This window comes from Mustelus asterias, chromosome 11 (assembly GCF_964213995.1).
Source record: "Mustelus asterias chromosome 11, sMusAst1.hap1.1, whole genome shotgun sequence".
Taxonomy (NCBI): Eukaryota; Metazoa; Chordata; class Chondrichthyes; order Carcharhiniformes; family Triakidae; genus Mustelus; species Mustelus asterias.
This window is the reverse complement of record NC_135811.1, coordinates 11,206,346-11,233,856: the sequence shown is the minus strand read 5'-3', so window position 1 is coordinate 11,233,856 and position 27,511 is coordinate 11,206,346. Positions and strand designations below refer to the sequence as shown.

At 45.6% G+C, this 27,511-nt stretch overlaps 2 protein-coding genes across 5 annotated transcripts in view; one reads left to right on the top strand and one right to left on the bottom strand.

Annotated features, from left to right (window-relative positions):
* The window catches only part of wbp1la (WW domain binding protein 1-like a), a 95,563-nt gene extending 77,984 nt beyond the window's left edge, over positions 1-17,579 (top strand). For all 4 annotated transcript variants that reach the window (XM_078223159.1, XM_078223161.1, XM_078223162.1 and 1 more), the window contains 2 exons: positions 7,712-7,873; positions 14,280-17,579. In XM_078223159.1, the coding sequence (XP_078079285.1) occupies positions 7,712-7,873; positions 14,280-15,046 (929 nt within the window). In that variant the 3' untranslated portion in view covers positions 15,047-17,579. The remainder of the gene's footprint in view (positions 1-7,711; positions 7,874-14,279) is intronic.
* A 6,276-nt stretch (positions 17,580-23,855) lies between these two features.
* cyp17a1 (cytochrome P450, family 17, subfamily A, polypeptide 1) overlaps positions 23,856-27,511 on the bottom strand; it is a 49,648-nt gene continuing 45,992 nt past the window's right edge. Inside the window, exon 8 of the mRNA XM_078223158.1 lies at positions 23,856-25,991. Within this exon, the coding sequence (XP_078079284.1) occupies positions 25,723-25,991 (269 nt within the window). The 3' untranslated portion in view covers positions 23,856-25,722. The remainder of the gene's footprint in view (positions 25,992-27,511) is intronic.

Below are 27,511 nucleotides of genomic sequence, written 5' to 3'. Positions count from 1 at the left end.
ATCTTTATTGGGTTGTTTTTTCGCTAATGTGCGTTTGTCTACAAATGTGGGTCTCGCTGACGAGGCTCACATTTATTGCCCAGCTCCAATTATCCTGACTGCTCTATTGCTCACTTGGCTACTTCTAGACAAAGTTAAGAATCAGTGTGGGATTAATGTCACGTGTAGGCCAGGCCAGGTCAGGACAGCAGATTTCCATCCCTAAAGGACATTAATAATCCAGTTTTGGGTTTTATGACCATTTGACGGATACCAGCTTTGTATTTGTAGTAGCACTACCACAGCCGTATAAGCTCATCTAACAAATTTCAGAAAGAAACATTAGTTGCAGAGGCATGATGGGCCAAATGGCTTTTTTTCCAGGCTGTATCGTTCTATGATTAGGATAACATCAAAACCTTTTGTCTTGATCCAGTTTAAAACAGTTTAACACAGATCAAAAAATATTGGCTTGATGAAAACTGTAGGCTGTAGATTGGGTTAGTTTTACAACTCCTTGTCTTTCTGCCTTCTCAAAACTCTCTCCACTTCTATTCACCTGCTGCTTGAGCCCTTTTCAGTCTGTTTTTCATTCTAATTGGCCTGTGAAGTGGTCAGAGACATATTTTCTGGATGAGGAATGTTATAAGATTACAAGCAGTGTGCTGCTGAGCGACACACACCAACACGTTGCTAGCCTTAATCTAATTTTAATACCAGGACACTACAATTCAAAGTAGACCTCACTGAGTAGAACTGTTCAGAAAATTAAATATCGAGCAGTCTTTTCTGCTCTGGTCAATGTCTGCAGGAAAGTGCTGATGTGTGAATTGGGTGCCTATGGCTCTGATGTACTCCATTGTCTAAAAGCCTAAAGTCTCTTACCACCAGAATTCACATATGAATAGCCGTTTGACTGAGGTAGTAGTAGACTGGTTAAGTGCTGATGAAAACCACCTGCTGGGAAGAGGATAAGTTGCTTCCAGCAATGTAACCGGAGCTTATTCGTTAGCCATGGCAATGCAGTAACACAATTACGGCAGCCAGAATTAGGAAGAATAAACAAATTTGTAAAAACAATAGTGGCATAGTGGTATTGTCACTGGATTAGTAATCCAAAGACCCAGGGTAATGCTCAGGGACCTGGTTCGAATCCCACCATGGCAGATGGTGAAATTTGAAGGGAGACGGTGGCGCAGTGGTATTGTCTCTAGATTATTAACCCAGAGACCCAGGATAATGTTCTGGGGATTCAGATTCGAATCCCACCATGGCAGATGGCAAAGTTTGAATGCAATAAAAAAAAATATCTGCAATTCAAAAATCTAATGATATTTGGAAGTCCTTTTTGTTAAGAGCATCACCAGTTGTCCAATTGAGATTTTGTGATATTCAAAAGTTTGTGTAACTGTAGTTTATCACCATAAAACATTGGAAATGTATAAACATTTGGAATTCCAAATTCCTTGTAATCAGTGATGCATCTTCAGGGCACAGAGGAGAGTTTGCTGTAATAGCCCTATGGTTTAACCTATGCCTGGCTTCATTGCAGTTCAACATATTTGTTATTCGGTTCATGAATTAAATTTGATTATGCTCAAAAAAAAAACTCTGGGCCCTAAAATCCCTTGCCTTTTATGATTAATTTATATTTGTATCCGGCCCTTGTTTGCTCTTGAATTTTGCTGCTATTATTTAATCTCCAGAATTGCCACAGTCTTGAAGGCTACGAGTAGCTTCCCAGGATTGCACAAGATGTGTAAAAGTCCCTCTACCAAAATACTTTGTGTACGCAGCTTTGTACATAATAAATAGAAGATAAATATGTCAAACTAAAAATAGAATCAAAGTATGTTGGCGCTTTAATAATTCCGGTTATCATCTAGGCTTCTTAATGGAAGCATTTCCTATTTTACTGGATGAAGTGAATGTTTTATTGGGTTCCTACTCACGAAATCTGCTCCCTTGAGGTAAACGTCTTGCTCTCTTCAACATCTCCACATTGAGGAATATCCCATTCATTGGGAATGTTGCTATCCCAACTGCAAACATTGACTTAGAGGCTAATTATGAAAGTTCTGAATTTTCTTTTAGCCCCACTTGGGGGAGGGATGCTGTGTGTGGCAAGGTATCCTACAGATTTTATTGCTTATCAAACGGCAGAGTTAAGAAAGAGGGCATCTAATCACAAGGGGCTTTGTTTGGTTTCCTTTGGTATGTGGGTGCCACTGGCAAGGCTAGAATTTGTTGCCCATCCATAATTGCCCATTTCAGAGGGCAGTTAAGAGTCAACCACATTGCTGTAGATCCAGTGTCGCATGTAGGCCAGACCAGATAAGGATGGCGATTTCCTTAAATGAACAAGATGTTTTTTCTTTTAGCCACAATCCATGATAATTTCATGGTCGCCGTTACTAAGACTAATTTTCAATTCCAGATTTGTTCTCAGTCGAATTTAAATTCCACCAGCTGCTGTGGTAGGATTTGAACCCATGTCCCCAGAGCAATAGCCTGGATCTCTGGAGTACTAGACCAATGGCATAACTACTATGCTATTGTTTTGCCAAGAATGGCTTCCTCCTATTTCAATGTTTCTTGAACTCTGTTGACTCCTTTCATTTGTGTAGAGCAGGTAGGAAGTGCGAGATGGATTATCTTGTTCTCATTGCTCTGTTATCTGTAACATAGTTACGCTGTCATAAACTACAGAGACTGAGGGCAAAGTCAGACAGCCCCCTTGCTCTCCAGCCGTCAAAAGGACTTTTACAACCTGCTCTAATTATAATTATCTTCATGTTACTGAACTGTTTTTAGAGCAAGTAGGTTTGACAGATGCTGGACTTGTGTGGAATAAGGTAGCATACTGGTTGCAATGGGTGGTTGTTGGGATCATTTATTTCTATCTAACTGAAATAAACTCAGTTCAGAAACACAATGAAACATGGTCTGATTTGCAGAGGGACAGAGAGATTGAAGAAGGCAGCTCAGAAATTACAGAACTAATCGGGGAAACAAAAAGTAGGTAGGTGAGCAGAGAAATGGCAGACAAAATTTAACGTGGACAAAGCAAAGGTCCTCCACATTGGGGGAAAAAAATATACACGAATGGTGTTAGAATCACACAAATCTTACAGCACAGAAGGAGGCCATTCAGGCCATCATACATGTGCTGGCTCTTTGAAAGAGCTGTCCAATTCCAATCTCGAAAGAGCGGCAATGGTGTGTGTAATTGCAACTAAATCTACCACAGTTGAAGGATTAGAAGATCACATTTCTAAGTACTATATGATCTGATCTTTGTGTAAATATCATTTATAATGACTTGAATTTTCAAACCAGATCAAAATTACTTGTCATAAATATAGTTTGGTCATGAATAAATCCAAAAGAGAATTAATGGGAAATGTCTCTGTAGTAAGGTTGGCTAGAATGTAGAATGTGCTGTCACGTGGAATAGTTGAGGTGAGTAGCATGGATGTGTTTAAAGCGAAGTTGGATAAATATGAGAGGGAGAAGGATAAGCAGTTAGGGTCAGATCAAATAAGGTAGGAAGACACTCCTCCTCCTACAGGGAGACCGGGGCGGCACTGTGGTTAGAACTGCTGTCTCACAATGCCAGAGATCGGGGTTCAATTCCCGGCTTAGGTCATTGTCTGTGTGGAGTCTACACATTCTCCCCGTGTCTGCGAGGATTTCCTCCGGGTGCTCCGGTTTCCTCCCACAGTCCCAAAGACGTGCTGGTTAGGTGCATTGGCCATGCTAAATTCTCCCTCAGTGTACCCGAACAGGTGCCGGAGTGTGGCGACTAGGGGATTTTCACAGTAACTTCATTGCAGTGGTAATGTAAGCCTACTTGTGACAAATAAACTTTAAGGAGACTTGTGTGAAGCATAAACTCCAGAATACACCTGATGGGCTGAATAACCTATTTCTGTGCAGTGCATTCAGTGTAATGTTGGGTAAACATCTTGGAGGCAGAGAACTACCCAGCTGTAAAACACTAACCAAAACCGGTAGACTGGTAATGATATCTAGAAAGATGAGGTTGTTGAATGAACTTGTGCAAGAAAAAGAAACATTTAGACAGTGGGGGCCGAGGAAAGGGGGCGGAAAATGTTTGTCGTCGTCGAGGGCCAAAAGAGGAAAAACTGGGCCGCGTTTCACATCCTGAGGTGGATTTGCTGAGTCAGAGCCTTAATTTGCTTGTGTGCACCGTGTGATCCAGCTGTTCAAAATACAGCAATGTGTTTCCTAAAGCACGATCTGTTAACTTGATTTACTGGCACGCCAGTAAACACATTTCTTGGGATCATTTCAGCGGAAGCTGAGCATCTGAATGTTCCAGAAGGCTGCAGAGTGGCGTCAGTGGAGCAGAGAAGAAGGAAACACAGCCAGCAGAGCGCCTTGTCATGTTACTCAGCAGAGCTAAACTTCCTTGCCAGTGTGCTGGCCTTGGAGAGGATTTTGTTTTTAGAAGTACGCATCCAAGTTACATAAAATAAATAGAATAGAATTGTGATCTCCCCCAACTTGCCACTTCCTGAATAGCGGTAGTTTAACTTCAAAAGCAGGGCCCAGGAGAGGAATCTGGCGGAATGGAGATTGCTGTTGTTAACAGCTGTCCGTTCCTCCTGGATCCTTGCACATAAGCAGCAGCTTTCCAAATCCCTACTGGAGCCAGGATTCCAAAATGGATGCAGCAGAGCAGAATAGATGGGATCCAGATGTAAGGTAGGGTGGCCACTTCGAAATTTCCAAAAAGGAGGACAAAGATGGCTGCCGCGCGTGCGCACTGCTGCACATGGCCCCACGAAAGATGGCCACTGCGCGTGCGCACCGCTGCATATCGTATCCAATTAAGATGGTGGCCGTTAATGCGGAGCTGAACATTGGAGCTGTGGCCTGGCTCGGTGCAAACATGACATCGGGAAACTCTTTTTCGGGGTTTGGGCTTGTACAACATGCTTATAAAGCCTTCCTCATCACCCTCCAGATCCATCGCTCCCTGATCTCCACCATTTTTCTCTTACCATTTGTCAATACGAGAGATAAACCCTGATCTGCCTCCCCATGACTCGCACTGCGCATGTTTAAATCGACGCGCAGCTCCGCCTTCCCTCATTCGATCCGATTGGCAGTCCCACTCCTCTTCCTATTGGCCCGGTGCTGCCGTCAATCAGTACCCGGGCACTGTGACCCAAAAAAGGAAGACAAATTAACGTCCGGCTTGAGGTGGCGCCGGACGGAGGACAGAGTGCTCAAAAGCCGGACTGTCCGGCCTAAAGCTGGACGTCTGGCCTCCCTAATGTAAGGTGATCACCTCCATTGCACCCCCGCCCCTCCCCCCCCACCCCCAATTTCCATTCCCCCCCCATCCAGAAATTAATACCCACTTCTCCTAAACAAAGACTTTAATTTACTTTTGACCTTGTATGTGAGAATTATTTTGTGTTATTTCCCTCATCCTTCTTCATCCATCCATTGTCTCTGTCTATACTCCCCACTGTCTTGGCAAAACAGCCAGCATAACTAAGGACCCTACCCACCCTGGACATTGCCTCTCCCACCTCCTTCCATCGGGAAAAAGATACAAAAGTCTGAGGTCACGTACCAGCTGACTCAAGAACAGCTTCTTCCCTGCTGCCGTCAGACTTTTGAATGGACCTACCTTGCATTAAGTTGATCTTTCTCTACACCCTAGCTATGACTGTAATACTACATTCTGTAGTCTCTCATTTCCTTCTCTATGAACGATATGCTTTGTCTGTGTAACGCGCAAGAAACAATACTTTTCACTGTATACTAATACATGTGACAATGATAAATCAAATCAAAAACCTGAAGCTGTTGACACACAACTGCATGTATCTGCAGTCCTCTGGTGTCTCTCCAACTTGAGGACTTTTACCAACTTTTACCAGGATATTGCCTGGTATGGAGGGTATTAGGTATGAGGGTATTAGGTATGAGGAGAGATTGAATAAACTTGTTCTCCCTGGAAAGATGGAGGCTGAGGGGGTGACTTGATAGAAGTTTATAAAATTATGAGGGGTACAGATAGTGTGAAAAGTTGGAAGCTCTTTCCCAGAGCAGGAATGACAATTACAAGGGGGCACAAGTTCAAGATAAGGGGGGAAAGGTTCAGTCGAGACGTGCGAGGGGAGTTTTTACAGAGTGGTGGGGGCCTGGAATGCACAGCCAACTGAGGTCTTTGAGGCAGACATGTTAGCCACATTTAAGACTTATCTCGATGGGCATATGAACAAATGGGGAATAGAGGGATATAAGCGGTTGGTTTAGATAGGTAAACGTGATCGGCGCAGGCTTGGAGGGCCGAAGGGACTGTTCCTGTGCTGTACTGTTCTTTGTTCTCTTTGACCATTTTGGCTACTTCAGGGAATTGCACAGTTGAACTGACTTCCCCCAAACTTCCATGTGCAGTTTACATCAAGGGGTCATGGACAGCATTCAAGGAAATAGCCAAAAGCTGTTTTTATCTGGTGCATTTAATGTTGTTAAAAGACCCAAAGTGCTTCACAGGAGTGTTGTTGGACAATGTTTGACACTGAGTGACTTGAGAAACTACTAGGACAGGTGACAGGAAGCTTGGTCAAACAGGTAGGTTTGAAAGTTCATGTTAACAGCAGAGAGAAAGAGGTGGCGGTTTAGAGGGGTAATTCCAGGGCTGGGGCCTAAGCAGCTGAAGGCACAAATTGTGGGTGAAGGAAAGTGGGAACACACACAAGGCCTGAACGTGTAGAGATCTTGGGGTTGGAGGGCTGGAGGAGATCCTCGAGATGGGGAGAGACGAGGTCATGGAGCTATTTCAGCACAACAAGTGAGTCTTTGATTGAAGACGAATAAATATGAGGGTGATGGGTGAATGGGGCTGGGTGCAGCTGAGGGTATAGGCAGCATAGTTTAAGGATGCATTTATATTTGGAGCAAGGAAAATATCTGCTTTTGTTTTTGCTGCTTTTCATTTTCTTAAATGCATGGAGACCGAAGTAAAGCACGATTTACCAATAGTCAACAATTCAAAATGGAACTGGGGGTGTGGGGGAGGATTTAGAATCGTGGAATCCCTACAGTGCAGAAAGAAGCCATTCGGTCCATCAAGCCTGCACCGCCAACAATCCCAGCCTATCCCCATGTATTTACACTGCTAGTCCCCCTGAGACTAATGGGCAATTTAGCACGGCCAATCAACCTAACCCGCACATCTTTGGACTGTGGGAGGAAACCCATGCAGATATCTGAGAACATGTGAACTCCATACAGATAGACACATGAATTGAACCTGGCTCCCTGGCGCTGTGAGGCAGCAGTGCTAACCACTGTACCACCGTGCTGCCTTAATTATTCTAATTTTATTAATTAATTCTTTCAAATTTCCTGGTTAGTGAATTTGCCCAACTAGGACAGCAGGACCTGCATGTCTGACCCACCGAGGACTTTATCATGGCTTGTAACTTTTAAAGGAACATCATTGTTGACATCATTAACCCGTCGGTGATTGTACTGCTGACTGTTTACTACAAATAGATGGACATGGTGTGACGTTTCCTCTTAGCTAAACTTCACAGGAATTATTTGGTTCCTTGGGAAGCCTGGTGTGCGATTTCTATTTTAATTTAGCATCCTTCACATGTCCCTTTTAAGTCTGTGTAGCCGACTGAATAATGGAAGCTGGATTTTAATGATGTGCAATATTTCTCCTGTTCTTCTCCAGGGTTCTGGCTCGTTTGGACCATCATCATCATCCTGAGCTGTTGCTGCGTCTGTCACCACCGACGAGCCAAGCTCCGACTACAGCAGCAGCAACGGCAACATGAGATCAACCTCATCGCCTATCAGGGAGCTCGTAACTATTCCCTGCTTCCACTCTACCTGAGTATGTGTTTCTATCACACGTCACACTGGGTCTGGTTTCTCTGACCTGTTTGCTGCCACTTTATGTTGGAAGTTCAGCCCCATGCTCCACCCAATCTAAAGATTACACAGGATTACATAGTATTTCACAGCACAGGAAAGGGCCATTCAATCTTACTGGTCTGTGCTGGTGTATGTGCTCCACATGAACTTCCTCCCATTGCAAAATCTTTTTTTCTCCACATGTTTATCTAGCTTCCTGTTAAATGCATCTACGTTATTCGTCTCTGTGGTAGCGATAGCGGGTCTCACGGGCTTGCAGTGGAGGGATTCCAACGACAATTCATTGACTCCCACTATAGAGTCTATGCATAGATATCTGTTTGAAGACTGGATGGGGAAAGTGGTGATGCTGCCCCATGGCCAAATAGACTCGGTGCTTGCTGCCTAGATTCGGTGTTGAAGTATGGCACTCCAGCACAGTGCTTAGATTTTCAACCCAGCAAGAGAATAGTGTTTAAAAACAAACTGGAAAGGACCAAAATAGTTCATCAGGGTTCCTGAAAAACACGCCTACTGGTTGTACAGTGAAATAAGAAAGTGAACGGTTTGGATGCAGGTTCTTGGTGAGTCTGGGTCAGGAGGGTAAAACTGGCATTTATGATTTTAATTTGCCAACATGGCTTGGCCAAAGGGTGAAGAAATAGAGGCAGTGGGAGGCCATTCAGCCCTTCGAGCCGCTCCACCATTCAGTGAGATCATGGTTGCTGTTCTACTGCAACAACATTTTCCTGCACTGTCCCCGTATCCCTTGATGTTTTGAGTATATAGAAATCTACCAATCTCATTCCTAATCATACTCAATAACTGAGCTCCCACAGCCCTCTGAGGCAGAGAACTCCAAAGATTCACCAGCCTCTCAGAAGAAATTCCCCCTCATCTCAGTCCTAAATAGCCAGCCCCTTATTCTGGGTTTTTGACCCACCCCCAGCCAACCAAGGGCAACATCCTTCCTGCCTCTACTCTATCGAGCCCTGTAAGAAATTGTTAGCTGCTACGCTGCCATTATTGTAAACACAATAAGAGTTTTAGCAACACCAGGTTAAAGTCCAACAGGTTCATTTGGAATCACGAGCTTTTGGCGCTGCTCCTTCATCAGAACTCACCTGGCAAAGGAGCAGAGCTCTGAAAGCTCGTGATTCCAAATAAACCTGTTGGTCTTTAACCTGGTGTTGTGAGACTTCTTACTGTGCCCACCCCAGTCCAACGCCGGCATCTCCACTACTTGCTTGATGTTGTCAATGAAGTGGAAAGTGTTTGTTCTCTCTTGTCCATCACCGTGAAGGAACAGAAAATTCACTTTTTGAAGGGCGGTGGGGTGGGGAGATGAAACTGTTCGAATTTGGATTAGTTATTTTTATTTCATACATAATTCTGTTTAAACAGCAGCTGTGCTCATATCAACAGAACTAAAGGTTCCTGACCCCAACAGTGTGACGGTTCGGTTCTGACTCAGCCTGAGAGCTTGTCATAACTTCTGTTTCCTGTTAGTCTCTAACCCACCAAACCATACGACCACATTCTTTTCTCATTCTGTATATATATGTCTCTCTCTCTGCCTGTTTCTGCGTCAGTGTTTGTTGTTTGTGCCTGTCTCAGGGTTCCCTGTCCACCTATTTCCCTGAATGCATATATTTTCTACTTTCTTCCTCTGTCTCTCTGCGCCTGTCCCTTTGAGTTTCCTCCTTTCCCTTTCTCTTTCAATCAGGGCTAAATTGAATGGAAAAAATATATTCCTCACAAATGTTTGCTTCTAAAGGTGTTCAGATTAGGTGGATTAGCCATGGTAAATGTGCAGGGTTATGGGGATAGGGTGGGCTGTGGGCCCAGGTAAGATGCTCTTTGTGAGAGTCCGTGCAGAATCGATGGGCCGAATAGCCTCCTTCCACACTGTAGCAATTCTATGGTTCAATGTCATTTTTCAAACGTTCACCAGCTGCTGATGGTGAGAATCCCTCTTTAAATGACCTGAATATCAACAGCCTGTGGTCACAATGTGCTTGAGTTCAGCATCACGAGCAAAACCACAAACTAAAGTGAAACTTTCTCACTCTTTTTCTTGCTAATGTTTACTGCATCTTCTATCTGTCCAGTGTCTTTAACCTGTCTGTCATTGTTTACATGACTGGGATTGTGGCAAGTAATCTGTGCCATGGCCAATCTGCTCGAGCTGTCTGATGCCAATGACTGACAGGTTGAAGACACTTTGGTCCATCCATCTATCCTGTCCCACCTTCTGCATGCAATCATCATCATGTGGAGATGCCGGCGTTGGACTGGGGTAAACACAGTAAGAGTTTTAACAACACCAGGTTAAAGTCCAACAGGTTTATTTGGTAGCAAATGCCATTAGCTTTCGGAGCGCTGCTCCTTCGTCAGATGGAGTGGAAACCTGCTCTCAAACAGGGCACAGAGACACAAAATCAAGTTACAGAATACTGATTAGAATGCGAATCTCTACAGCCAACCAGGTCTTAAAGATACAGACAATGTGAGTGGAGGGAGCATTAAGCACAGGTTAAAGAGATGTGTATTGTCTCCAGACAGGACAGCCAGTGAGATTCTGCAAGTCCGCACACTTGAGGACGGCCTAAACTGGGATGTTGGCTTTATGTCACACTATCAGTAACCCCCACAGCTTGCCTCCTGGACTTGCAGAATCTCACTGGCTGTCCTGTCTGGAGACAATACACATCTCTTTAACCTGTGCTTAATGCTCCCTCCACTCACATTGTCTGTACTTTTAAGACCTGGTTGGTTGTAGAGATTCGCATTCTAATCAGTATTCTGTAACTTGATTTTGTGTCTCTGTGCCCTGTTTGAGAGCAGATTTCCACTCCATCTGACGAAGGAGCAGCGCTCCGAAAGCTAATGGCATTTGCTACCAAATAAACCTGTTGGACTTTAACCTGGTGTTAGAACATAGAAAAACTACAGCACAAACAGGCCCTTCGGCCCACAAGTTGTGCCGAACACATCCCTACCTTCTAGACCTACCTATAATCCTCCATCCTATTAAGCTCCATGTAGTCATCCAGGAGTCTCTTAAAAGACCCTATTGAGTTCGCCTACACCACCCCTGACGGCAGCCGATTCCACTCGCCCACCACCCTCTGTGTGAAAAACTTCCCCCTAACATCTCCCCTGTACCTACCCCCCAGCACCTTAAACCTGTGTCCTCTCATAGCAGACATTTCCACCCTGGGAAAAAGCCTCTGAGAGTCCACCCGATCTATGCCTCTCAACATCTTATACACCTCTGTTAGGTCTCCTCTCATCCTTTGTTAAAACTCTTACTACAATCATCATCTCCATCCCTCCAACAACATTCCAAACAATGTGTTCTCCTGGGGAGAGGCAAAATAAAAACCCCAGGCCTGTTTGGTGGTGTGGGAGCAAGGGAAGGGTGACCCCTTTAGGTGATTGAAACCAGTCCAGGGGGTCACTCTGGCCCTGAATGGCCTCTGGTATCTACCTCTCATCCAAACAGATCTCCGCCTCAACCTGGAATAGGATCCACTCGAGAGAGAGAGAGAGAGAATGGGACATCCACTGCATGGGACAGGAGCCTGCTTCACCCTCCACTTCTGATGTCAAACCTAAGCCTGACTTTTTAAAAATTGTGATGTCCCAGAGCCCCCAGATCTCTTTAATTGGAATAAACAATTAACTGGAACACAGTTTAATACCTTCATTATCAATGTGCTGTTCAGTGGTTACGCTTGAAAATGCTACTTCATGACATAGTGTAAAATGGTTGTCCCTGTGAGTTCCTTATAGCATGATGGTCGTTTACTGTTGCATTTCCCCCAGGGGATTGTGGGTGAGGTGGGGGAGGGGTCGGGGGGGCCGCTATTTCATTAGACAATTGACCGGCAGCAGTATTGAAGTGATTCTTGGATTCATAGAATCCCTACAATGCAGACAGAGGCCATTCGGCCCATCGCACCCGCACCGACCACAATCTCACCCAGGCCCTATCCCCACAACACCATGCATTTACCCGAGCTATTCCCCCAGACACTAAGGAGCATTTTAGTATGGCCAATCCCACCTAACCAGCAAGCCTTTCGGACTGTGGGAGGAAACCAGAGCACTCGGAGGAAACCCACGCAGACATGGGGAGAACATGCAGACTCCGCACAGACAATGACCCGAGGCCAGAATTGAACCCGGGTCTCTGGCGCTGTGGGGCAGCAGTGCTAACCACTGTGCCATAATCCAGACTTCCTTTGCCAAAGAGCGACTGGGAAAGCGATCCGCACACACTGTTCAGTGGAGAGCACTGGCTGATCACAAACGTATGGTGATTCAATAGAGTTATTGAATGGGATGAGGTTCTGGACACGGGAAAGTGAAGGTGAGGAGGGTGGAAATGCTCGTGCCTGCTTTCTGGTGGCAGGTTGAAGAACTGCTTTGGCTGGTTGCAGTTAATTGTTCCCTTGGTTGAAGAACACAATTTGGGGAGAATCTCAAGGGGGGTGGGGGAGCGGGGTAGGCGTCGAAAATCAGACACTTTTTTTAAGGACTTCTGCCTCCTACAGTATGACCGCACGGTAGCACAGTGGTTAGCACTGCTGCTTCACAGCTCCAGGGACCTGGGTTCGATTCCCGGCTTGGGTCACTGTCTGTGTGGAGTTTGCACATTCTCCTCGTGTCTGCATGGGTTTCCTCCGGGTGCTCCGGTTTCCTCCCACAGTCCAAAGATGTGCGGGTTAGGTTTGTTGGCCATGCTAAAATTGCCCTTAGTGTTCTGGGATGCGTAGGTTAGAGGGATTAGTGGGTAAATATGTAGGGATATGGGGGTAGGGCCTGGGTGGGATTGTGGTCGGTGCAGACTCGATGGGCCGAATGGCCTCTTTCTGTGCTGTAGGGTTTCTAAGATAAGACCATCATTCTGTTCCTTTGTCATTATTTTAATGCAAGCTTCAGCCCAGCTGTGTTTTACAATCTCTATATAGATACCTAAATGTCAATCCATCAAAATTTACACTCACATCTTTACGATTTTTTAAAGCTTCCAATTGCATGTTTTTCTCGGAATGCAATCTCAATTGCAGACAGCAGTAGAAATTTCAGCATAGCTGGATTTCTATTCATTGACTCTGTCCTTGTGCTGCTAACTCCACAATTGAACCATCTAATCTCGCCCAACTTCCCTTGTGTTTTGTTTTTCCCTTGTTTAATATTTGGCTTTCCAAGTGTTCCATTTTCTCTTGGGTTGACTTGATTTCAGCTGCTGCAAATAGAACCTCAGCTGGTTAAATGCTCAAAAGTTGGGAAAAGCATCCATTATTCTGTTTGCACACCTTGACATTTACAATCCTCATTCTTTGTTTTCAAATTCCTCTCCGAAGCCTCTGCAATCCCCTCAGGCCCACAACCTTTTGGGATATCCGCACTCCTGTAATTCTGGCCTGTTCTGTATCCTTGATTTTAATTGTTGCACATTGGTGGCCATCTCTTTAGTTGTCTAAGTTCTGGAATGCCTTCCCTGAGATCCTTGCCCATTACATTTCTCTCCCCTTTTCAAAACTTAGATCTTGGTCATTTGCCCCTATATTTTTTTATGTGACTTAGTGTCAGTATTTCTTTCTGCTCTTAGCTCCTGTGAAGCTCCCATCGTGTTTTACAACATTACAACAACTATATACAGCCAAATTTCTGCAAAGGGTCATAGTGTTAATTAACAATTATCATTGAGTTGTTATTTGGGTCGTGTTAAAATTTCGACATCCTGGGAAAATATTGTTCTTGGGCCAAAGCAAAATTCTGCAGATGCTGGAATCTGAAACAAAAACAGAAAGTACCAGAAAATCTCAGCAGGTCTGACAACATCGGTGGAGGGAAAATAATTTTTTTTAAGTTTAGTTTATTTATTAGTGTCTCAAACAGGCTTACATTAACACTGCAATGAAGTTACGGTGAAAATCCCTAGTCGCTACACTCCGGCGCATGTTCGGGGACACCGAGGGAGAATTTAGCACGGCCAATGCACCGAGGCAGCACGTCTTTCGGCCTGTGGGAGGAAACCGGAGCACCCGGAGGAAACCCATGCAGACACGGGGAGAACGTGCAGACTCCACACAGACAGTGACCCAAGCCGAGAATTGAACTCAGGTCCCTGGCGCTGTGAGGCAGCAGTGCGAACCACTGTTGCCACCTAAGGGTCATCCAGACTCAAAACATTGGCTCTATTCTCTCCCCACAGATGCTGTCAAACCTGCTGAGATTTTTCAGTATTGTTTCTGGGATTTCTGCACCCTTTGATATGTCTACTGTTGTGCTGAAATATATTTCCGTTATAAATATAAATATTTTTTTTTCTTTCCTCCTCTTCCCCTCCACCCCTTCTGGAAACGAAACAGGATTTTTGCCAAGTTATTTACTCCCTCCCTATGAAGAAGTGGTGAACAGACCTGTGACCCCACCACCTCCTTACAGTGCCTTTCACCAGCAGTGCGTCACACCTTGCAACGGCTCCACTAATCCTGAGCCAGCCAGGTCGCCGACCACCCCAAGTAACTCTGTGCCAACAGTGTGTGAGGTGGTGCCCCGTCAGGGGAGCGCACTGGACCTCGATTCTTCACTTACCTACTCAGAGCACAGCTTGAATAAAACGCCAACGTCCAACCAGACCGAGGACCTGGTTACTGGCACTGAACTAGAACCTGTGCGAGCTTGTTGCTTGGACCTGGACGAGGAGCTTAGCTGCCCCGAGAAAGAGCAACTAACTGATTATTACCCCAGCTCTTCCTCCAAGATTGAGAGCTGGCATCACCAGTCTTGCCTGGAAATCAAGGATGTCGATAAGACCCCGGGAAGGCACCGAAGGTTCACTGGGGATTCTGGAATCGAGGTGTGTGTTTGCAACAGAGACGATGACGCAAAGGAATTGGATGGTCTGATTGACGGATTGGGGGGTGCGATGGAATTCTGTGACAGCTGTAATGTGTGTGACTCCTGCCCTCGTGCGGACCCGCGGGAGGAAGGCCTCACTGAAGAACACGAGCAGCAGGATCGCAAGGAGCAACACGGTCCCGACGTGACGGAGGAGCCGGTGTGTCTTTTGCTGGACACCATCAATGAGAATGAGTTGCTGCAAGCTCACCAGCATCACGACTCCCAAACCTAACCCAAGCTCCCCCATCAAGCTGCACTTTCTGACATTTGTGCTCAAGGACTCCTCATGCTGTCTTTTCTTTGAGCTTTAGAACCATCCTGGCCTCACGTGTGTACTGGGAAGGGAGAGACGAGAAGGTAAATGCCAGATTGGTGGTGTTGTGGGACAGAGACCGGGCTGGCAGCACTGAACCAAGAGATATTGGTCAGGCCAGCTACAAGAATAGCACTCTGTGATGGTTAGTGTTGACCTGTCATATTGTGGTATAGAAGCAGTTATGACAGCAACTGGAATTTTGTATCCAACATTTAAATTTTTAATCAAAGCATATTTGCATGGGATCGTGACCCTACTTTCATCTTGTGTCGTTTGAAAAGACCACTTTACTTTTATTTACCTGTGTCCTTGTAAGAGAGACAGCTTTATACATCTGGGTTGAACTCTCAAACGGAATGGAAACTGGGAGACTTTGGTACTGGAGCACTGTGTGGGCTTTTGAATAGAAGGGGTGAAGGTTCTGTCTTCTGGCACTGTGAGTACCAGCTTTAAACTGCATAAAAGGGCATCTTTCCACATTTATGTATCTCTCTCTCTCTCTACAGAAGCACAAGTTTCATTATTTCGGTTACCAAGGCTTTGAATTTTTACATTCATGTTGCGTATGGAGGTTCAGGGAGCGTGGGAAGTTGAGATGATCAGATCACCTACCGAGGTTGACTCATGGTTGAAAACAAAAGAAAAAAAGCCATAACTGGGTTGGATCTGCAAATTTTTCTTTGTGTTGTGTCTGTAGCTATCGACTTAATGTGGGGTCATGCCTGACTGGCATGGGTACCGTTGTTGAGAATGGACTTTTTAATATAAGTTTCCTAAGTGATGCGAAGGTGGTTTTGACTGATGTTTGGGTGGTGTTTGATTTGGTGTGCTTTATATCTCGAATAGACCCAGAGACCTGCTGTGCAAGTGAGAACAGCCACACTCTCCCTCCCTCTCACCACAGCTGCTTCTCCATCAGTGCCATGTCTCTAGTTCATTTTGGTTCCTCTCTGTGCACTGTGCTGCAAGATTACAAACCCATTCATTTACCTGAAGCACCTGTGTCTTCTACTTATGACCACTGTGTGTGCGTGCGTGTGTTTAAATCAAAGATTGGGATTTATATTTACCACCTTGCATTACCTCAGGACACCCCCCCCCACCCCCCCAAAGCGCTTTACAACCAATGAAGTACTTTTGAAGTGTAGCCACTGTTGTAATGTCAGGAAACAAGGCAACCAAATTTGTGCACGGCAAGCTCCCACAAACAGCAATAAAAAAAAATGATGCATTTTAGGGTGTTGGTTGAGAGATAAACATTGGCCAGTAAACTGGGGAGAGCGCTGCTTTTCCAATGATGTGGGAGCTTCAGTGCCCACCTGAATGGGCAGATGGGGCCTCGTCCCATCCGAGTGATGGTACCTCCAACAGCGCTGTACTACGCTGAAGTACATGTGGAGTGACGTTAGGTGAATTACAGATTCAGTATGTGTGCGTGTGTATGGCCGCGCACACACACACACACATGCCAAACCTGTTATCAGGGCCTGAGCACATCTCCAAATTCATCCCTCTTATCCATATTAGTGAATAACATACAAGCCACCTTTCCTCTCTCCCTTCCCTTCCCCTCAGCGCCCCACCCCAATAATTCTATAGCTTAGAATCTGCTATTAGGTTACAGTGGGCTGTAGATTTCTGCTGATATTTTGAGTCATTTATTTAGAGCTGCCTCAACAACTCTGGGACAAGCTTGTCCCCTCCAATGTCAGGTACTAGAACTGCCAGTCGGATGTGTTGGTAAGCGAACCAAATGACTTTTTTTTTGCCAGATCTTGACTGCTTCAAACCATGGCCACTGGTTTTCAATGGAATGGGTAATGTCGCAGATCATTCTAACTGAGCAAGGATATAACACGGAGCCAAAGGAACTTGTAATACACAGAGTTTAACCAAGCTTGGCTCATAGGCAGCCCAATTGAGTGCAGGAGCCAATGAGGGGCAGGTTGAGACGGGTAAAGCGGTTGAAGGCAGGGCTGCTGAGGTGAGCCTGGTTTGTGTCTGGGGGAGGGGTGGGTGGGGGGGGGGGGTACTACACTGTGTAGTGTGTAGCTCCGCTCTGACTGAGACTGCATAGGCGAGTGACTAGAGGTTTTTTTTTTAAAATGGCAGCGGGAAAGGGGAAATCTCATTCCGACATGTTAACTGGGAAAGTATGGACTTAAATATTAATTCACTGTTTCGGTTCAAAAAACACTTTTAAAGTGAATAAGCAAAATCTTGAAGTATACAGGTAGAAACTACTGAATATAAAAGGAAATTTTGTTAAGAACTGCAGGGAGCTTCATACAGATGCTACTAGGCTGGTCTGGTCTTAAGTAATCACGGTTTTCTCGTGAAGGCGTGCTCCTTGGAGTATTCCTACCAACTGCTAGCTCTAACTTGGTTTTAACATCACGTTGTAATTTTCCAATAGGTATTTTAATGGTTTATTAAAAAATCAATAGTGTCTTCTGATCTCATAGTCATTATTTTTCATTCAAGTGTCTTGCCACATTATTGCTGGGACAAATGAGTGCACACTCCACTCGCCCTTGAACGGGCCCTTCTATCCACTGTGGGACTCTTCAAATACAGCAGGAGTTTCACGCTTTCCTACATGCAGTCATTAACCTCGCAATTCACGCAAGTTGCCATGGGGGGGGCAGGAGGAGTGGAGCTAGCTGAGTTACTCTTGTAGAGAGCCAGAGGCCGCGATGGATTGAATAGCTTCTCCTGAACTGTAACCATTCTATTATTCGAGCTATTATCACCATCACAACAAACCATGGCAGCCAGGCGCCATCAAGAAGACTGGGCCGGAAGCAGCATCGATCACCTCGTCGCACAGTATCTGGTTAAAAATAGTCAGCAGAAAATGAAAGGCTAACTCATGGTTTCTGGGGAGTTGGTTAAACTTGGTCAGTCAGTGACTTTACCGAGATGAAAATTATTCAAAAAAAATAATGAAACTGCGTATAATCACCTCTTTCTCCCTGGTGTTTATATAGCTTTCCCTTCCAAACTGTTCACTTCAATGATTCCTCCTGGCAGAGAGTTCCAAGTTCTAACCATCAGAGGTTCAGATTTATTAGCGACTACCATACATTTATGGGCCCTAGAGTTGGTCTTTCCCACAAGGGGAAACATCTCCGTGAAAGACGGGGTGGAACAGTGGTAGCACTGCTGCCTCACAGTGCCAGGGACCCAGTTCCGGCCTCGTGTCACTGTTTGTGCAGAGTCTGCACGTTCTCCCCGTGTCTGCGTGGGTTTCCTCCGGGTGCTCCAGTTTCTTCCCATACTCCAAAGATGTGTGGGTCAGGTGGATTGGCCATGCTAAATTGCCCCTTAGTTTCAGGGGATTAGCAGGGTAAATATAAGAACATAAGAAATAGGAGCAGGAGTAGGCCATCTAGCCCCTTGAGCCTGCCCCACCATTCAATAAGATCATGGCTGATCTGAAGTGGATCAGTTCCACTTACCCGCCTGCTCCCCATAACCCTTAATTCCCCTACCGATCAGAAATCCATCTATCTGTGACTTAAACATATTCAACGAGGTAGCCTCCACCACTTCAATGGGCAGAGAATTCCAGAGATTCACCACCCTCTGAGAGAAGAAGTTCCTCCTCAACTCTGTCCTAAACTGACCCCCCTTTATTTTGAGGCTGTGCCCTCTAGTTCTGGTTTCCTTTCTAAGTGGAAAGAATCTCTCCACTTCTACCCTATCCAGCCCCTTCATTATCTTATATGCCTCTATAAGATCACCCCTCAGCCTTCTAAACTCCAACGAGTACAAACCTAATCTGCTCAATCTCTCCTCATAATCTACACCCCTCATCTTCGGTATCAACCTGGTGAACCTTCTCTGCACTCCCTCCAAGGCCAATATATCCTTTCGCAAGTAAGGGGACCAAAACTGCACACAGTATTCCAGCTGCGGCCTCACCAATGCCTTGTACAGATGCAGCAAGACTTCTCTGCTTTTATATTCTATCCCCCTCGCGATAAATGCCAACATCCCATTTGCCTTCTTGATCACCTGTTGTACTTGCAGACTGAGCTTTTGCGACTCGTGCACAAGGACCCCCAGGTCCCTTTGCACAGTAGCATGTTGTAATTTTTTTCCATTTAAATAATAATCCAATTTGCTTTTATTTCTTCCAAAATGAATAATCTCGTATTTGCCAACATTATACTCCATCTGCCAGATCCTCGCCCACTCACTCAGCCTATTCAAATCTCTCTGCAGACCTTCCGCTTCCTCCACGCAATTCACTTTCCCACTTATCTTCGTGTCGTCAGCAAACTTTTACCCTACACTCAGTCCCCTCCTCCAGATCATCTATGTAATAGTAAACAGTTGAGGCCCCAGTACCGATCCCTGCGGCATGCCACTAGTCACCATCTGCCAACCAGAAAAGCACCCATTTATTCCAACTCTCTGCTTCCTGTTGGATAGCCAATCCACGCTAACACCCTACCCCCACCTCTATGTGCCCCAATCTTCTGCGGGGTTACGGGGATAAGGCCTGGGTGGGAATGTGGTTGGTGCAGACGTGATGGGCCAAGTGGCCGCCTCCTGCACTGTAGGGATTCTATGACTTTGATAGGACAGGTGTAATCAGGCCAGAGCTCTCCTGTTTGCATTCCATAAATGGGATGATGGCTTCCTGGTTGAGGGTATTCGCAGATTCATCTGTTCCCCAGTCAGGGTGGGTTACTGTTGGGCCTTTTCACCTCAGTTGCGTAAAATCCTGGCTGCTGCAACTAGAAGACAACAGCAACTTGGGCTTATGTCCCCCTCCCTTGGAAAAACATCCCAAAGGTTTCACAGAGACTAATAAAAAAAAAATGGATTCCATTCCAATGGAGGAGAGATCAGGTGAACTTGGTCAAAAGCAGTGCAGTGGCTCTTAAAGGAAGGGAAGGCTATGGAGCTTGGTGATGGCTGAAGGCGGGTGGGAGAATGTGGTTGGAGTCAGTGGGTGGTGGATTGGGGGTGGGTGGTGGGGGAAGAGTGGTGATGTGTTGGGGTCGCCACCTGTTTACAGAGATGGGGTGGGGGGTGAGGCGGGTGAGACCAATGAGGGATTTAAACACGAGAATGAGAATCTGATATGTGAGGTGTTGGAGGAGAGTGGAGGAATGTCAGTCAGCAAGCACAGGGCGTGATGAGGCAATTGGATTTGACATGGGATTGGATATCAGCTGCAGAGTTTTGGATTCATTGAAATTTAACACGGACGGATGTTTTGCCAGTGTTGGGAGGAGTTTTGAGCAGGGGGAGGGACCACAGACTGTTGGGATGCGACAAGAGCATAATACAGTAAAACAATCACATCAGAGGGAGTGCAGTTGTATTAACAACTGGTCTTTCCCACGAGGGGAAACATCCCCACGAAAGATGGGGTGGCGCAGTGGTTAGCACTGCTGCCTCACAGCGCCAGGGACCCAGGTTCGATTCCCGGCTCTGGCCACTGCCTGTGTGGAGTCTGCACGTCCTCCCCATGTCTGCGTGGGTTTCCTCCGGGTGCTCCGGTTTCCTCCCACAGTCTGAAAGACGTGCCAGGTAAGTGCATTGACCCGAACAGGCACCAGAGTGTGGTGACTAGGAGAGTTTCACAGTAGCTTCATTGCAGTGTTAATGTAAGCCGCCTTGTGACTAATAAATAAACTTTTAACTTTAAGTTTCAAGGGAGTAAGGCAAGGCTAGATGGCCTCTACTTTAATGCCAGGAGTATTACAGGTAAAACGGATGAGTTTAGGGCGATGATGTGGAATTGTGATATAGTAGCCATCAGAGAGACTTGGTTGAGGGAGGGGCAGGACTGGCAACTCAACATTCTGGGATATAGAGTCTCCAGACGAGAGAGAGGAGGAGGTAAAAGAGGAGGCATTACATTATCAGTTAAGGAGTCAGTTACTGTAGTAAGGAGAGATAATGTCTTGGAGAGGACGTCGAATTAAGCTTTGTGGGTGAAGCTTAGGTATACAAAAGAGGCAGCCACATTGTTAGGTGTTTACTATAGACCCCCAGATAGTGGGAAATTGAGGAGCAAATATATACTCAGTTTGCAAAGGTGTGTAAAAACAGTAACAATAGGGTTATTATAGTAGGTGATTTCAACTTTCCCCACATGTAACTGGCATAAATGTAGTGTTAAGGGCTTGGATGGAGTGTATTTCTAGAAATGTTTACAGGAGAACCTTTTAGACTATTATGTAGAGGGTCCAACAAGTGCTGGACCTAATTATGGGGAATAAAGCCAGACAGGTGGTGAGATGGGGGAGCATTTTAGTGATAGTGACCACAACACAATGCAGTTTGAGTTTGTCATGGGCAAAGAAATAGGCAAGTTGCAAAAAAATGTTTTGGAGGGGGAGAGCGATTTTAGTAAAATAATGTAGAATTTGGCCAAAGTACATTGGGAACAGCTACTCGTGGGAAAGTCTACAGAAGAGCGGGGTTGGGGGGGGGGGGGGGGGGGGTACGAACCCAGAGAACCATGGATGACCAGAGAGATTCAGGATACAATGAGAAGGAAAAGAAAGGCTTTTAGCAGATACAGCTTAAGAAAGCAATTGGGAAAGCAAAGACGGGATACGCAAAAGCTCTGGCTGGTTAAAAAAAAATCCGAAGGTATTCTATATCGATGGAAAGAGGTTAACCAGGGAAAGAGTAGGGCCTATTAGGGAACAATGGGTGGAGCCAGGAAGTTGAATGAATACTTCACATCCTCCATCTTCACCCAAGGGAATGAGGATGATGGTATGGAATTTGGGGCGTGTGACTGAGGTTCTTCAGCAATTTGCCACAGGGAAAGACAAAGTATTGAAGATATTGGCAGGCTTAAAAGTGGATAAATCTCCAGATCTGAGTGAATTGTGTCTGTCTGCTGTGGAAGGCAAGGGAGGAGATTGTAGAGGCTCTGACCCAAATTTTTAATTTCTCTCTAACCACCGGGAAGGTGCCAGAGGACTGGAGAACAGCTAATGTGATTCTGCTATTTAAGAAGGATTGTAGAGATAAACCAGGGAACTACAGACCAGTGAGTCTCACGTCAGTGGTAGGGAAACAATTGGAGAAAATTCTGAAGGAGAGCATCCATCTCCACTTGGTGAGGCAAAGCTTTATCAGGGATAGTCAGCATAGCTTTGTCAGAGGGAGGTCATGCCTAACAAATTTGATTGAATTTTTTGGGATGACCAGGTGTGTAGATGAGGGTAGTTCAGTTGTAGTTTATATGGACTTCAGCAAAGCCTTTGACAAGGTCCCACGTGGGAGACTTGTAAAGAAGGTAAATTCACATGGGATACAGGGTAATTCGATAAAGTGGATTCAAAATTGGCTCAGTTGTAGGAGACAGGAGGTGATGACAGAAAGCTGCTTTAGTGACTGGGAGCCAGTGTCCAGTGGCGTACCACAGGGATCTGTGTTGGGTCCCCTATTATTCGTAATTTATATAAACAACATAGATGACTGTGGGAGGTAGGATTAGTAAGTTGGCGGATGACACAAAGATTCGCCAGGTGTTTAACAGTGAGGCGTCCACAGCCTTTTGCAGCAAAGAGTTCTGCAGATTCTTTGGCTGAAGAAATTCCTCCTCATCTCTGTTTTAAAGGATCGTCCCTTTAGCCTGAGGTTGTGCCCTCTGGTTCTAGTTTTTCCTACTAGTGGAAACATCCTCCATGTCCACTCTATCCAGGCCTTGCAGTATCCTGTACGTTTCAATAAGATCCCCCCTCATCCTTCTAAATTCCAATGAGTACAGACCCGGAGTCCTCAACTGTTCCTCATACGACAAGCTCTTCATTCCAGGGATCATTCTTGTGAACCTCCTCTGGACCCTTTCCAAGGCCAGCACATCCTTCCTTGGATATGGGGCCCAAAACTGCTCACAATACTCCAAATACTCAAGACCAGGAGAGCATTGAAATGGTCACAGCTGGAGGGGACAAAAGATATGGATGAGACATAAATGATAGGGGGGCCGTGCCTTTAACAAACTCCCGTTAGCTGATGTGGAATAAAAGAGTTTTATTTACTGATGCGCGATTAAATCACTCGGGAGGCTAGATCGTACCCGGGAAATAAAGGCTTTTCATAGAAATCATTCATAGAAACCCTACACTGCAGAAGGAGGCCATTCGGCCCATCGAGTCTGCACTGATCACAATCCCACCCAGGCCCTACCCCCACATATTTTACCCGCTAATCCCTCTAACCTACGCATCCCAGGACTCTAAGGGGCAATTTTTAACCTGGCCAATCAACCTAACCCGCACATCTTTGGACTGTGGGAGGAAACTGGAACACCCGGAGGAAACCCACGCAGACACGAGGAGAATGTGCAAACTCCACACACAGTGACCGAGCCGGGAATAGAACCCGGGACCCTGGAGCTGTGAAGCAGCAGTGCTAACCACTGTGCTACCGTGCCGCCCAAAGTAACAAGAATGGAGCATACTATATAACAATACAATCCCAGACTAAAGGGTCACCAGGCAGTGCAGTGACCTTTATACTCCTACAGGTAGGCGGAGCCAACCGGAGTGTACCACAGAACAATACCAACAGGTAGAACACCCCAACCCTAACCCCAACAGTAACATATGTACAAGTACCCATAGTGCTAACCATCTATGGTTCAGTACCCATAGTGGTAACCATCTACTCTATCCAGGCCTTGCAGAATTTACATTTACATAAATGCAAATATAGAAAAACACAATTATCAAGACTTCACATTTTCACCCAAAGGTTTGTTTTAGAGAAACGTTATCCTGAACAGCAATGTCTAAGTTAATACAAATCAGCAGAGAAAATAAATTGTCCCAAACTATAAATATTGCAGCATTTATAAAAAACACACCACTACTAACTGCCTTTAACACCAGGTGAATTGTACTATAGCTCTAGTCTAATGAAAAGAACAGAAAATAAATGCCGTCAAAAATACAGAAGTGTTTTTTTCCTGCTATCTGGCAAGTCAAAGTTTGGGCTTTGGGGGGGGCGGGGTGGGGGGGCGCGCAGGGTGGTGGCGGCTGGAAGACACTCCAGGGACTAGCAGAGGAAAACATCATTCTCAACACGGAGTGGGGGAGAGGTCCAATCGGACACAAGGATGGCCGCTCTCATCTGGATGTAACCTCCCACTGCAGCAACACAAAACCTTGAGTATTTACAATCAGATCGGAACTGATTCCTATCAATGACAATGGCTAACGTATCGCCACAATGACCTGTCTCATTTTGCTGAAGGAATGCATGCTGGTAAGTTCCCAGGACAAAGGCTCAATGAAGATCCAATTACAGTGTGTGTGTGTGTGTGTGTGCATTGAAGAGACAGTTTGGTTTGAGGCCTTTATTTTAAGAAATAGGGAATCACTGCAAGTGACTGCCTTTTACCCAGGTCTTTTAAAGAAGGAAGTTTCACTAATCAGACCTTCGATAAAGGTAATTTTATTCAGAGTTTTGCCTTGAAGAACACTGACACCAGCAAAGAACTGAATCAATGGGGTCAAATCATAGAATCGTCTCCAATGAATAACAGTCTCCACAATGAATAATCCAGCTCCCTCATTCTATCAGGCTGAGTGATCAGGGACAGTTCCATTTGTCACGCCAAGGACATCCAGGGCACGAGGATTCAGAGAGCGAATCGTAGAGTCCCTACAGTGCAGAAGGAGGCCATTCGGCCCATCGAGCCTGCACCAACAACAATCGCACCCAGGCCTTATCCTCTTGACCCCACGCATTTACCCTAAGGGTCAATTTAGCATAGCCAATCAACCGAACCCGCCCCCCTTTTCACTGTGAGAGGAAACCCACAGAGACACAGGGAGAACGTACAAACTCCCCACACACACACACACACACACACACACACACACAGTCAGCCGAGGCCGGAATCGAACCCAGGTCCCTGGCGATGTGAGGCAGCAGGGCTGAATGCTGTGACACCTTGCTGCCATGATGGTGCTGTTCGGAGAAAATTAACTTTTGACTCTGAGCTCCAGCTTTAGTGTCTGTCCCAGGTTGATGGAAAACAAATCTGCGATACCTCCCAGCCAAGAGGAGACCAACATAAAGCGTGTCTGAGCAGCTTGAACCTAGATCAGGAAGAAACTGACATGAACCGGGCAATTTCAATTTGAGGCAACGTCTGCGTTGCTGAATTGTGGCATGTTTTTTGGGAGGAATATTGACACAATCCTAAAATCATCTCTGAAACTTCACTTGTGTTTGACCCAAATATTGTCATTGTCACGATCCTTCCTGCTTGGAATTAAATCCTAACTTAGCCCAACCCCGAATACTTTCCTCTTAACACCTGCTTGCAATTTATGTTACTATTTTCAGCAGCTTTATATATGATGAAGATTAAATCAGTAGAGAACACACTTTAAACAAATTAAGACAAAGCGATATGTAAATTACTACATTGATCAGTTATGAGGCCCAGTAGAATGTAATCAGAACATGAGAAATAGGAGCGGGTCCATTCAGCCTTTCAGACCCTCCCAGTAGGCTTGCAATTGCTTCCATAGTTCTATTGCAGTGAATGGGCTTTGTGAAGATTCATTGCTTCAGTGACGGGTCGCCTGAAATTACTTGCGGTTTCCCCACACTTTCCTGAGTTTGAGCTGCACTTCGAACTTTGTTGGTTGAAGGACAATCCCAAATTTCCCATCCAGGTCTGGCATGGGAAGGCCTGGGGGAACCTGGACAGTAAAACGCTGAAGAAAAGAAGCTGTGAAGAGGAAAAGTTCCATCTTGGCCAGGACCTCTCCCAGACAAGCCCTGACGCCTGCCCCAAAAGGCAGGTAGCTACTCGAAGGAGAGTAGATGTGCTTTCCATCCTCATCCAAGAATCGACCTGAAAAAGAAAATAATTTTTGTAAGTTCATAAGATATAGGAGCAGAATTGGGCCATTCGGCCCATCGAGTCCACTCTGCCATTCGATCATGGCTGATATGCTCCTCATCCCCATTTTCCTGCCTTCTCCCCATAACCCTTCAATCCATTACCAATTAAAAATCTGCCTAACTCCTCCTTAAATTTACTCACTGTCCCAGCATCCACCGCACTTTGGGGGAGCGAATTCCACAGATTCACAACCCTTTGGGAGAAGTAGTTTCCCCTCAACTTTGTTTTAAATTTGTTACCCCTTATCCTAAGACTATGACCTCTCATCCTAGAATGCCCCACAAGAGGAAACATCCACTCCATGTCTACTTTATCCATACCTTTTATCATCTTGTATACCTCAATTTGCCAGTACACTCGCAGGAGTGTACCGGCAGGCAGGAAGGTGGTTTGAACTGTGTCTACTTCAACGCTAGGAACATCCGGAATAAGGTGGGTGAACTTGCAGCATGGGTTGGTACCTGGGACTTCGATGTTGTGGCCATTTCGGAGACATGGATAGAGCAGAGACAGGAATGGTTGTTGCAGGTGTGGCATTGTTAGTCAAGGACAGTATTACGGTGGCAGAAAGGACGTTTGATGAGGGCTCGTCTACTGAGGTAGTATGGGCTGAGGTTAGAAACAGGAAAGGAGAGGTCACCCTGTTGGGAGTTTTCTATAGGCCTCCGAAAAGTCCTAGAGATGTAGAGGAAAGGATTGCAAAGATGATTCTGGATAGGAGCGAAAGTAACAGGGTAGTTGTTATGGAGGACTTTAACTTTACAAATATTGACTGGAAAAGCTATAGTTCGAGTACTTTAGATGGGTCAGTTTTTGTCCAATGTGTGCAGGAGGGTTTCCTGACACAATATGTAGATAGGCCAACAAGAGGCGAGGCCACATTGGATTTGGTGTTAGATTTGGAGGTAGGTGAACACTTTGGCAATAGTGACCACAATTCGGTTATGTTTACTTTAGCGATGGAAAGGAATAGGTATATACCGCAGGGCAAGAGTTATAGCTGGGGGAAAGGAAATTATGATGCGATTAGGTGTGATTTAGGATGCATAGGATGTGGAAGGAAACTGCAGGGGATGGGCACAATTGAAATGTGGAGCTTGTTCAAGGAACAGCTACTGGGTATACTTGATAAGTATGTACCTGTCAGGCAGGGAGGAAGTGGTCGAGCGAGGGAACCATGGTTTACTAAAGAAGTTGAATCTCTTGTGAAGAGGAAGAAGGAGACTTATGTAAAGATGAGACGTGAAGGCTCAGTTAGGGCGCTTGAGAGTTACAAGTTAGCCAGGAAGGACCTAAAGAGAGAGCAAAGAAGAGCCAGGAGGGGACATGAGAAGTCTTTGGTAGGTAGGATCAAGGAAAACCCTAAAGCTTTCTACAGGTATGTTAGGAATAAAAGAATGACTAGGGTAAGATTAGGGCCAGTCAAGGACAGTAGTGGGAAGTTGTGCGTGGAGTCCGAAGAGATAGGA